This window comes from Notothenia coriiceps, unplaced genomic scaffold, assembly GCF_000735185.1.
Source record: "Notothenia coriiceps isolate Sejong01 unplaced genomic scaffold, NC01 NC01_scaffold00027150, whole genome shotgun sequence".
In the NCBI taxonomy this organism is placed as follows: Eukaryota; Metazoa; Chordata; class Actinopteri; order Perciformes; family Nototheniidae; genus Notothenia; species Notothenia coriiceps.
The window spans coordinates 1-13,543 of NW_011359851.1; the positions used below are offsets into that span (position 1 = coordinate 1).

General features: G+C 39.3%; 1 protein-coding gene across 1 annotated transcript; it reads left to right on the forward strand.

The window, feature by feature from the left end:
• Positions 1-10,641: 10,641 nt before the first annotated feature.
• Positions 10,642-13,274, forward strand: LOC104957477 (CB1 cannabinoid receptor-interacting protein 1-like). The gene is made up of 3 exons (XM_010785112.1): positions 10,642-11,017; positions 12,506-12,650; positions 13,263-13,274. The coding sequence occupies exons 1-3, from the start codon at positions 10,839-10,841 to the stop codon at positions 13,272-13,274; spliced, it is 336 nt and encodes a 111-aa protein (XP_010783414.1). The 5' UTR covers positions 10,642-10,838.
• Positions 13,275-13,543: the final 269 nt, after the last annotated feature.

The following is a 13,543-nucleotide window of genomic DNA, read 5'->3' on the forward strand; positions in this document are numbered from 1 at the left end:
ACACACACACACACACACACACACACACACACACACACACACACACACACACACACACACACACACACACACACACACACACACACACACACACACACACCTAACGTTGTTATGTTACACGTCACGACTCTTTTGACCCGTATTTGGGTTTTGTGTAAAAGAAGAAAGGCCGGTGAGGGTGGAGCTTCTGAACAGGAGTTATGTGAACGTTCTTTATAAAAGAGGCTTAAAGGTGGGGTAGGTAAGTTTGAGAAACCGGCTCGAGATACACTTATTATTATATTCCATGGAATGCTCTTAACATCCCGATAGCAATGAATATCTGAAGTGCTTTGACAAAAAATCCATACAAAAATGTCATCTGTGGAAGCCGTGGCGCTGTAAAAAGCACGACCAATCATCTGAGCCGGCCCGGCTAAAATAACTGGATGGCCTACCTGCCTGTCAGCCTTCCATCTGTGCACAAACTTATCACGTGCCCTCATTAGTCATGTGCGCGTTCGTGTGTTGGAGGAGGGGCTCTGTAAGGAAGTGGCAGATTTCTTCCGGCTGTGTATTTTCAAATTCTAGCGCACTCGAGCTGCTTTCTCCAAAATGACCTACCCCACCTTTAAGTCAAATAACAAACTACTTGTTGTAATACGTTTACTTCAAAAGAACAAAGAACATGTAATTTATTTGTTGAAGAATGCAAAGAAAGAGAAAGCAAATGTAGAAATCTATAAATGCATCCATGGGATTTAGGGTTAAGCATTTCAAAATGTTTGCTTTCGGTATTGACCTTTTAAATAATATCCTTTGATAAATATATCTACGGTGAATAAAGAAATACCTAAACAATATGATGGGCAGTGTTGGGTTTGTCTGTTCATTCATGCTCAGTAAGCGCCGTCTGTAGGCCCCTGGAGGTAAATAGGGTAACAGCAAAGCAGATTTGGTGTTGAGGATTACAGGTTTACTAAGCAGGGCCTTAGGTCACTGCTGTGGTTAACCCTGGGTCAGGAGTAACTCTCTCATGCTCTCTGTGGCAAACCACTTCATACCGTTCTTGCTTAGCTGGCCTTTTTACATAAATGCTAATGGCACAAATCAGATGGGATTATTGTAAAAAAAAAAACACACTGAAAATGAAGTGAACAAAGTGAAAAAGCATTTTGCATGCACTGACAGGAATAGAGAGCAGAAACAGAGGCTCGTGTTGGCTCATCAATAATGCATGCTTCATTCAGAATCAATTAGGCCGTAGCACACAAAACACGTTTTGCTTAATGAAGAGTCTGGCTGGTTCAGCAGCAACGCGGCGGCCGACCCAAAAAGCCGGCTAATTTTAGACCCAGTCATAACATGAAAGACTAGAGGACATGGGGCAGCTGACTTGGAGGGCTTTTCTGAGGCATGTCTGACAGTCTCACTCTACAATAAGCTAAATCAAATGGCAGCGAATTAACATTTGGTTTGTTGTAAGAGAGCATTTTATCATGACTTGCTAACTGTACTCTAGTATAAACTTTAAATCCTTATATATTTTCATTTGCTGTCCTTCAAATATTAAGTTTAAGTTATAAATGATAGTTTATTATATGTTGGAGGCCATAAACATTCCATCTTTCTTACGCAATACAACTGAACATATTTCATATTCAATCCTTATTCATCCAAGGCACCAATACTGGAGGCACATCACTATCTGCACTTTGGTTGTTCTTTATTTAGTCAAGGGCATATCAGTAGCATGAGGTAGTGGCAATCAGTCACTTCCTCAGCCATAAGTGTTGATCTAACACCAACCAAAAAGCCTGCTTTGCTAACTTCTCAGCTACTGCACACTTTACAGACACATGACATAAAACCTGACTTGTGGCACTCGAAATATTGCATAGATATTTAGACACTGTGCAGCCCTCTGATTGCCGTCAGTGCATCCTAGAGCTCGCAGGAATTAAGCAATGACTTGCAAAGATCCTATCAAATGTATAATCGTGCATTATTACAATTAGCATAAAGTAGAACATGCTAAGCAGTGGTAGCATCATTTCCTGACTCCCATCTGTGTTGACTGACACATTGTGCATAATGGATGAAATGACAGAAACACTAAACTGCTCCGTATCATTTAAAAACCTGTGTGTACTGATATGTTTTGTTCTATGATCCAAGCTTTTTAGAAATGTGTCTCTGTCAAGTCTGTGAGCTTTAAACTAAATCTGTGTGTTCGACAGAAGTTTGCTGAACGAACACAGCAGAGGCTTTCAGTTTGCAATGCTGCTGTCCTACTGTATGAACATCCCTCAAAACAATTCTAACCTTAAATAGATGACACATTATGGGCCACTTCAGACAAAATGCCTCATTCAGAATCCAAAATAGGATTGAAATCAGTGCAGCAGAAAGGTGTGATCAAATGCCATTGAGTTCATTGTTAGAACAGATCTCGGCAATAATACAGGAAATCTCAGAAAGTGTGTACAGTATGATCAGTACTAGCTGATCTACACATACAAGACACAAACTGTCAGTGTTTGTCCTTAGGAATTTGGTTTGCATAATTTCCTGTTTCCAGCTTCTTAAATCTGAAGGTCGCTGCCTTTTCTCGTTTTGTTTTATGTCATTGTGAATTGAATAGGTTATATAATGGTCTGTTAAAGGGATGAACACATTCACATTGATGTTGTCTTCTAGGACCCTGCAGATAAGCAGATATGACTGGCCACAAAAAGACAATATTCTGGTAAATGTGGGGTGTGGTGGCTATTTGTCAAAAACAATAAAACTTCAAAAGGCCACTGAGGCACCAGGTATAGTGGATCTTAAGCATATCATGAGTTGGTAATGAGTCCATTGTCCAGACAAGGCATCGACGTTTTGTGGTATTTATTAGCTTCACCTTGGAAAGAACAATACAGCAAAAGGTGTTGAAATGTTTTCTGAACTCAGCCCTGATACTGATAAAAAAAAACATAGACCTTCCCGGTGCCCACTGACTGCTGCTGTGCCCTGATTGACTTAAATAAACCCAGCTGTGTGCCCAAATTGACCCATCACCTTCTAAATAAAAGCATTTTAGCTGGAACACAACTTAACTTAAATAATATGGCTGTAAATTAATTAATTCTACAAAACAAAAAATAACAAATAAATACATTAAATAAACGTGAAAAATACTGAATAGCTTCCACAGCGGGGGATGCATTCAAAACGCGTGTCTAGCTTAGCATGTTAAGTTAGCATGTTATTGACACGTTATTTTTGAACTGAAAAGTGTGTTGCGTGTGGCTTTTCTTCCTACTTTGCTTGCTTGCATGATTCGCTCAGGGATCACCAGAGTCTCAGTCACACAAGACGTGTCTGCAAGTATCAAGCTTATCCTATGATAAACATTCTCAACCCTCCAGAGTCGAATTCACACGCATAGCTGAGCTTTCAGATTGGTCTTTAAATAGAGCCTCCATTTTTCACCCTAACTTTGTACGGCATTCAAAGCCCAGGCCAATAACCAGCTGACGAAAGATCACAGATAACCACTGTATGACACAACTGAGAAGCCATGGACGGTATTTGGGAGAATTTGGATGAGCAAGCGTACAGCCATCTTTCGTCCTTCACACGTATAGATTTGACTCTCCTTTGTTCCTCAAGGCATCACCTCTCATCTGCATTTCTTGTTTTGAAATATTGCATGTGGACTGGAGGTTTGTTTTCTTCGTCTTCCCTTCTACTGTATGTGTGTGTTTTTCCTTTGTGAATAATACAAGAAGGTGAGATGTCAATGTGAGACCAATGTTTCAACTCAGTAGCTGTTCACTTCAGATCATTTGTGGACATGTTGAGCTGTCAGACGTGTCGTGTGTGTGAAGCATCTGTGCCAGATTTAGAAGTCAAGTGCAAATATGAAAATAATTACCAACATCTGAGCTGCCTGAAGTACCTCCACTAGGGCTAATCCTCCCAGCCATTCCTATCCCCGACTTAGGCTTACTTAAAAAGGGTTTTGAATGCCTCATGCTATGTAAACTAACAATGCCTAAATAGTCTTGTGCATTTACCTAGTGGTGATAAAGCCAAGTATTTCCTAAATGCTGAAGAGAGAAAAAGTGGTTTTCTTAATGTTAATGGTGCAGGGCCACAACCCAGTGACTTAAGGAGGAAGGAGCAAAGAGAGAAATTCCTTCAATTATTTTTTACTGGTTGGAGAACTTGGACAACTCTCTATCTCCTTGTTTTGTCTGTACTTATATTTCTACAGAAACCAACACTATTGTTATTTGGATTTATGCAAAACGTCACAGCTGCAGATGAATGTGTTGAAACAGCAGCTTCAATAACAGCATAACATCAACGCTTGTCTATTCCAGCAGAGGTGTCAAATTAGAGACACAATGATATTAAAAATCATGTTTCTCACATCACTAGATGCATCAGTATAATGATAATAATAACCCTATTTTCAACCGTTTTTTACTTTTATATACAAATCTCTCTTTACTGAGTCTATAGGAAGTGTTTGTCTGATAGTAGGCATTAAAGTCTGGCCCGGAGTTGTTGCTTCATGCTGTGCAAGACCCTGCAAGCAAAGCTGTCTGCAAAGCCCTGTGTTGTTGGTTCCAATTCTTCCACTGAAAGTGAGCAACATGTAGGGTCTCAAATATAGAGATTTTGAAATTGACCAATATATGATTTTGTTGAGCAATTAAATATCTGGTTTAATCAACAGATCTGTAATGGTTTTTCCATTCAGACTTTATTCAAAATAATCTCTTTAAATCTAATAATAATGTGTTATTAGGTTTCTTTGAAATATGGATACAATACTAAAACAACAAGTAATCAACAACAGAAATCTTGGTCAACTAAGACCGAAATGACCATAACCTGACTTATCGAAGAGGTTATTTAGGCAGCACATTTGAGGTCTTAAATGCAGATAAGGCAGACATAGAAAGTGCAGTGTTTCCCATACATTGATTTATTTGTGCCGGGCCGCCACAATTAAATATCGTCCGCCACAAATGGATCTCATAAAAAAATCTTTTTTTATGGTCAAACGGATAGTGAGGTGGGCTGATGATCGGAAGGGCGCAAGTTCAAATCCTGCCTGGAACACCACTGCTAGTGTGCCCTTGAGCAAGGCACTTAGCCCTTGGTTACTCCAGGGGGAATGTCCCTGTAATTGGTCATTGTAAGTTGCTTTGGAATAAGGCGTCTGCTAAATGCCTAAATTGTAAATTATATTTTTGGGAAAATAAACCCCTCAACTCCGGTGTGTTTCACTCATTAACAATGAAACACAGAGCAACAAGAACGTTGGGGGGGGTGCGGTGCGGTGCGGTGCGGTGCCCCCACAAATAGAATCAAATTCTGTGGGAAACACTGAAGTGATTTTGTTATTTAAATCAGCCATATAATACCAATTAGTCAAAGATTCTGCTTCTAGCAAACATGTGATGTATTTAACCTATTGCTCAACCCTAGTAGGTGTATGTAACTTCCCCTCATCCTACATTATGTCAGTGGCATAATGTGGCGTATGTGTTGCATGTGTATACTTCCATTTTATTTATTTTTTACCTTTGAGCACATCCAAACAGTCTAATGCCTTATTTTCCCCAATTACCTTGTTATAACATGTCATTTTAACATTAAAAATGAATGTTTTAACTTGTCAAAGATGCTAAAAACACCAGAAAATGTTCAAATGACAATCATGTGTCCTGTGCTGGTGACTGCTAGACACAGTGCAAGCATAGCACTGCAGCAATGCCATAACAAATGAGGAGAATAAATCCAGATTGAGTGGGCTGCTGGGGAGTGCACTGTGGATCACGTCGTGTTGATCATCACTTGTGCTGGTGGTTCGCTGTGGCTTTTATCTCTTTTACATTAGCTCCGGCTCGATCCTTACGTGGGTGGCGCGTGATTGCTAGGCAGCATATGGTCTCCTTAGCATCAGATCATTCCACTACATGCTTAAGAGGCTGAGAGTCCCTGCCCCCAATCTCACCTTTCAGCAGAGAAGAATACACTTCAACTGGACGTAAGTTACTATCTGTACAACATGTCTGCCCTGAGTCTCTACCCTCTGGCACAGAGTTAAGAGTGCTGCAGGGTAAATGTAACAAGGTGTCCTGATCATTTTAAGCTCACCTATCTCTGGTTAATTCATTTAGTATAGGACAGAAAAGAAGCCACTGGTACTGTTCGTTCATGTTGATGCTGTCAAGAACAGAACATGCTGCTCTTTGGCCTTCATGTGTTAATTTTCTTTAGTTTCTCTCTTTAAATAAACCTAATATTTGTATATTTTGTACTTACACTGTTCCTCATTGCATTTCTACCGGCAGTCATGTATAATGAACATCAAATCCTTTGTTTATATTTTGCAAGTAGTAGGTTGGTCCAATATACATCTTACATGCTGATTTATTCGCCCAGCTCAAGTTTTTAAACTTAATGACAGCTTATTTGCTCAAGTCAATATTTACAGACATCTAAATCTAACAGTCAACAAAAGGTCAGAGCGACCCAGATCCAGAAAACCCCAAACAAATAAAGGCTTCTTAATATATAATAAAGCAAATACAGTGGAATAAGAAATAAAATGAGGCTTCTTTTTTTCTGTCCACCCGGGACAATTTGTATCAGTGAACAAAAGCCTGCTGCAGCCAATCTTGTGCTGAACATCAATAACTGATCAGAAAATGGATGGGTCCATGTGTGTGATCATGTTTGGAAGGAGGAATTGGAGGGAAAGTGAAAGCAGGTACAAAGGTGGTTTAAATCGTGTACAAATACCCCACAATTCCTGGACACCTCCTTGGAAATAAACACTGACAACAAGTCAAATGTAATCCTCTGCTAAGTTAAATATGGATCAAGCCCTGGTCAAATAACACTCCTATTGGTCACTACATGGATGCCTTACGGTTACTAGGCAACTCAACATCATATCATGTAGTTTATATAGTATATACATTGTATAGGCCCCTGACCAATTAAAAAGGTACATAACACAGCTTTCCAGTTTGAATAAAGTATTTGTCATAGTTTCTATCATATTTATATTTGTGTAAATACCGTCTTTATTTTTGAAATGTGTTGTCTTTCAAATATACTTAAAACGTATTCTTCTTTCTGTGTCGTTGTATGCACCATTTTACACTAAAGTAAATTCCTCGTTTGTGTAAAGCTACTACAGATTCTGATCCTGAAAGCACTGTGGCCTGCTATGCCAGTAGAACCGCTGTAAACACATTCAAGTGTAACCTCAGTCTATTTATTAAAGCTCACATGTAACACTGTTGCAACTATCAACACAGCGCCATGCTTCCCCGAAAACTCATTGAGATAAAAAAAAAAACAGACATGCATTCACTTTTCATGTGTGAGTGCGAAAGCAAAGCAAAACTTAAGTCACATTTTCCTGGCTGCGGTGCAAACTGTGCCACAATTAGTCGCCAAGCAAAGGCCATTGACGAGTGTATTTTTTGCCACGAAAACTAATTTGCACAGGCCCTTGTTGCTAATAAGAGTGAAGGCTATACTGAGAGGGGATAAGACATACTGTATATGGGCCACAAGCTTTAGGTTACTGTCAGACCCGGGGTGTTGCACAAAGTGGGCGAGGAAAGCGTTTCCTTCTCAACAGAGCTCTACGTTTTTAAACTTTACGTACAAAAACAACAACAACCTGTCAAAAAGCCACATTTATCGACACAGGCCTGCAAACTGGTGTGTTTACAAGTCGTCGGAGGGGTGGAAATTAAGTGCTTACCATCTTGCAGGTCGGATGATGAAATCCAGGCGGAAAAGAGGTCCAACAGGGGAGAGAGAGAGGGAGGGGGAGTTGGTAGGTCGCCGAGATGTGGCGAGAAGTACTAAAAAATATATGGTTGTGGTACTCTCTGAGGTCTCTCGTCCTGGCTTTAAAACCCAGCTTCAGGCTCCTTCACCAAGGCTTTCTGTGCTGTAGCAAACCCGCTGGAAGGGGACGGAGGAGGAGGCTCGGCTTGACAAGCAGGCGGTGGCGGAGGGGAGGAGAGAGGAGGGGGAGGTGCTGCTCGAGGCTACTGTACATCCGGGAACTACAGCTTCACTACAGGCTGCTTGTGCTTGGGCTCTCTCCACTGGAGCTATGGCTGTACTGCAGGAATACCCGACACCTTAGGCCATTCTGCACTGTGTGCAGTGGTGGAGAGTTACTAACTACATTTAGGATGGTGCTGAACTAATGTACAATTTCAAGGTACTTATTTTGAGTATTTCTTTAAATTATGTTTTATAGCCAGACATATTTCTTTTTAATATAGGCCTACTGCCCAAAATGTCCTACCAAGATGGGGATTGTAACCCATGTATCACAGAGATCAGAATATATGGTGTGCCTGTATGAACCTCTGAGTTAGACAGCAGTTTGAGCAGGCATGATTTATTTGAAATCATTCGATCACATGACTTTTTTTTTCGTCCCTTGGAGTTGGGGGGTGTCAACAAGGCGTGTAGGACAGAGTAAATACACATATTATACAGAGATGCTGTATGAGAAACCAATATGATTTTGGAACATTGGACAATGTAAATCTATTTTAGTAGACCTCAACAATGGAATTATGATCAGTAGAAATGGCCATGACATGAGACCTTTAAACGTTTGGTCGTGTTTGTGATATTTTACAGATTTGAGCAAATAGGCTTCCCAAGTATACCTCTTAAATTTAGTCTAAAACGTATTCCTACTTTATCATGCTTTCTGCAGGACCTTTTTTGAACATGTCATAATTGTTTTGTCAGTGTGATTAACGTCTAATTGCTGTGATTGACCTTTATCAACATGCTTTATGGGACTTTTCCCTTCCTGTCAAGTTGCATTTTTCTGCAGTGTTTTTGTTTGTTTTATAATACATGTATAGTTTTCATTTGTTGTAGTGGTTTACAATACTTGTTTCTTCAGTTGTAAGTACCTGTGTTCTGATCTAAATCTGATGTAGTTTACAGTAGGTTTATGATGAATCAGTCCAAATAAATACATTTTCCACACAAAAGATTTTCAATTTTACTGATAACATTATAAACAACAATTTCACAAAAAGGTCAGAGTAACATTTAATTTTCACCGCTATTGGACCATTTCATCATGTCTGTTGCTCTGGTTTCTTGCATAGGTCATTTCAATATTTTAAAGAAAATAATTTAGTTATTTTTTACCAATATACAAACAATAATATGAAAACACTTTTAAATATTTCACTGTACAAAATACTTTTTTCCGACTAAAAATATATATTCTGAAATGTCATTATGTTACGTTTTGAGTATTCCAAATAAATTATTTAGCTTTAATAAACAATTCATTATTATGGCTAGGTCCTTCAGAAGAGGTAGAGAAAACAACACACTGTAAATAGGAGCACGACTTCACCCAAATACAACATTCTTACATCCAACACTGTATACAGTACACAAAATAGTACCACAAGAGAATACTCATACATTAACATAACACTATGGTCCCTTTTTTGATTAATCCATGTGCAGTCAGCGGCAAAGGTGAACACTTCTGGATCTCTTTGGAAAGTGATTTTGGAATGAATCTCTTACACGTAAAAGTACATTAACTTGTACAAGCACCGTCTTGTTACACACACGTATTGTAGCTAAACACACAGGCACACGTGCACTGACACACATACAGTTCTGCACATTTGAACACACCTCAGGATAACCACATGCCATAACTGGAACGGCATATACAAATATTTTTTTTTAAATGTCATTTAGTCTTCCAAAACGGAATTGAAAGTGTAGGTAGAATTGCTACATGTTTCCTTTTAATTAGAGACTTAAAGGTGAGGTAAGTAAGTTTGAGAAACCGGCTCGAGATAAACTTTTTGTTATATTCCATGGAATGCTCTTAACATCCCGATAGCAATGAATATCTGAAGTGCTTTGACAAAAGATCCATAAAAAAATGTCATCTGTGGAAGCCGTGGTGCTGTAAAAAGCACAACCAATCATCTGAGCCGGCCCGGCTAAAGTAACTGGATGGCCTACCTGCCTGTCAGCCTTCCATCTGTGCACAAACTTATCTCGTGCCCTCATTGGTCATGTGCGCGTTCGTGTGTGTTGGAGGAGGGGCTCTGTAAGGAAGTGGCAGATTTTTTCCGGTTGTGTATTTTCCCAACACACACGAACGCGCACATGACCAATGAGGGCACGAGATAAGTTTGNGCTATGTTAGTTTGACAATAAAGAACCTTGAACCTTGAACCTTGAACCTTGAAGTAAAAAAAGTAGTTAACAATTAAAAATGTAATTAAAAAACAATAGGGTCACAAAGGTTCTTTATCACAAATCCTTTTGGATTACCATTTGAAAATAGTGGATTTTAACTTGTAATTGTTATTGTAGGCCTATTATTATTTATATTAGTAGCCTAATACCACGTGCCTTACTATAATACCCCCCCCCCCAGTGTCAATTAATTTAGGCCTAATCCACAACTTTAATTGTCAGAACTTCAGCACTGCTAAATAGATTTAAATTCAAGTGATCCGAACTAACACTTTAATTAAGAATTAGAAAGGGGAGTTAATGGAAAGAGAGAGAGGGGGGGAGAGAGAGATAGAGAAAGAGGGAGAGAAAGAGCGAGAGAGAGGGAGAGAGAGGGGGAGAAAGAGCGAGAGAGAGGGGTGGGATTAGGCTCGTGCTGCAGGTTACACGGGATTACGGCTCGCGGAGTATTTCCCTGAGTTGCTCGCTCTGCTATGGAAATCTCTGCACGGCATTTCTCTGCCTGAACTGATTTAACACCTTTGATTCTGGGGATAAACAAACTGTATGGAAACATGGCCGACATCCCTCAACTCGTCAAAATTGGGATTAATATGAAGATGCTCCCTAACAACACGGCGGTGCACTTCAAATCCGACGGTGCCCGGTTCGGACAGACCCGGACCATCAAGCTGCTAACCGGATCCAAATACAAGATCGAAGTGGTCGTTAAACCAGGAGCGGTCCAGGCCACGTAGGTAGCGCTCTTATTCTGTCTGTTTCAGGCGTGGATCATCATGACATGGACATGGACCAAACTGCCATGTTACATCTATTCATTTAAGGGAACAAACATCATGGTATTTTTACCTTACAAATCTCTTCTGAGAAAAAGCCACGGTGATTATTCAAAGAAACGTTCACATTCAATTAGGAGACTGCATTTTTCCCATGAACCTTCCAAAAATAGAGAATGTTGTTGCATGTTGCACAGCCACCTATTGTCGCCTTAATATTATAGCGTGGAATGGAATTAAATGACGGTATTATAGCCTAAGGGGGTATTTTAAAAACGTTTGAGCTTCCTACCATTTATCTGTTGTTGTCATATCATTTCCTTTACAAAGGAAAGCATATGTCTGCTTAATTTCCCGACAATTAACACTTAAAATATTCTGCTTGATAACACAGAGTCTATTTTACATATAGGCTATTAGTTAATGGTAATTTCGAGAAAAACTTAAAATGAGGATTTCCTTCCATGGAATCTCAGTGGTGAAACAGAATGCATATGTGGAGTTAAAGGCACCATTCATGGACATTGGGATATATAGCCATTACCTCTCTAAAACATATAAAGTGTACGAAAGAGGTTTTCGTGATTTTTAAGATACATAAAAAAACACAAAAACCCTCAAAACACTTGCATTTTGTTGTACGTATCACAGTAAAATATCTTTGCGATATATTGTCTGAATAAAAGCCATGCTCTTGAACGCTCAACAAGTCATTTTTCCATGTGTAGCGATCGAAAGTAGAATTGTACACGGTGCACATGAAGGCAACATAAAACCAATTGGTTGCACGTAAAAATCCACACAGATTAGGATTCCGGGGTTTTGTTAAAACCTCCTCTTGTGATCTGACTACAGTTCATGATTATGTAATGGTTGTTGTATTTCCATCTCCAAAGCAGGATTATTGTTAACATGCTGTGAAACTGCTTGAACACTATGGTGTAAAAATAGGTCACACGTGCATGATGCAAGGATATTTGGAGCATGCTCATAAAACACAGCTGCAGACATAGCTCACCAAAAGGATTTCTCACAATGAAATCTGGAACAAAATTGCATCAGTAAGTATGAAGCTTGAAGTATTTATCAGTTAGTGCTTTGGAAATTGCATGTGTAATTTCTTAATACATCCAATCAATCGACATTATTTTTTGAATACATCTTGTCTTTGTTTTATTAAAATTAGAATCCGGTGTTATAACCAGGTTTTCACATACAAGACATTTGCTTGGGTGAAAACCAAAAAATGTATGTTTACAAGAAATATAAATACACACAAATAGAAAAGTACAAAAAGAACATAACAAGTTACTCTGAGAATAAATATGTGCAGTATTTTTGAATTTATTAACATTGACTCACTTGTTTTGCGGATCCATCTTCTGTGCACAGCCTCACATGAACCTTTAATTTAAAGATTAGTCTGATGTGTTGTTTACCTGCAGCTCGATGAGTATCGGTGCGGTGACCTTCCCTCTGGAGCAACAGTCTAAAGACCCCCAGTCCGTCGTCTATAGCGGCCAGTACGACACAGAAGGGGTGACACATACTAAGAGTGGAGAGAGGCAACCAGTTCAGATAAACATACAGGTATGGATATACTGTGTACACAGTGCACCAAACTACTAGGGATGCACCTAAACCTTTATTTGGGTCGATACTCACTCAAATAGCTGGATTGGTTTTGGCGACAATGAGACCTACCTATTAATTTCGATCTCATGTTTGTATATTGCATATAATATACAGTACACTGAAATGTACTTCCTGTTAAAGGCTTAACCAATGTGTTCCTGCATTGAAAAGGATAACACTAGTAGTAGTACAAATATATAGAAGTAATTCCGTTTTTTTTACCAAGTTGTTGGTGTACAATTCAATATTCTAATAATTAACAATAAAAATACGGATAGATTTAGTGGAATGAAACACTGGTGTTGGATCAGTACTCAGTACAAACCAATGCTGTATGGGGACATTTCAACCTGAGATCCGCTCGTCTTTTAGAGATGTGCATACTAAAAAGAAAACAAATATGTTCTTTTTTTTTAGTGTTCAAGTCTCCTCAGCTAGCAGCAATTAACAGATGCTTTAAGCTTCAGTGATGTTTCTTAGTAACGTAACGACTGGATCATTCTTAGTTACAACAAATTATTGCTTTGATTAAAGTTACATGACTTTCTGTATACTCCATATGTCCAGTTTACACCCTAGGGCCTCTGAGATAATACGGTGTGTGTGTGTGTGTGTGTGTGTGTGTGTGTGTGTGTGTGTGTGGTCAGTATGCCTCCTCTTCATTTCCCCTTCACATGATGATATAGTGTGTGTGTGTGTGTGTGTGTGTGTGTGTGTGTGTGTGTGTGTGTGTGTGTGTGTGTGTGTGTGTGTGTGTGTGTGTGTGTGTGTGGTCAGTATGCCTCCTCTTCATTTCCCCTTCACATGATGATATAGTGTGTTTGTGTGTGTTTGTGTGTGTGTGTGTC

Excerpts from the sequence above, each read along its gene's own strand:
- LOC104957477 (XM_010785112.1), top strand. The coding sequence starts at position 10,839 with ATGGCCGACATCCCTCAACTCGTCAAAATTGGGATTAATATGAAGATG. Across the intron at positions 11,018-12,505 it reads CCAGGAGCGGTCCAGGCCAC|CTCGATGAGTATCGGTGCGG; the intron begins GTAGGTAGCGCT and ends GTTTACCTGCAG.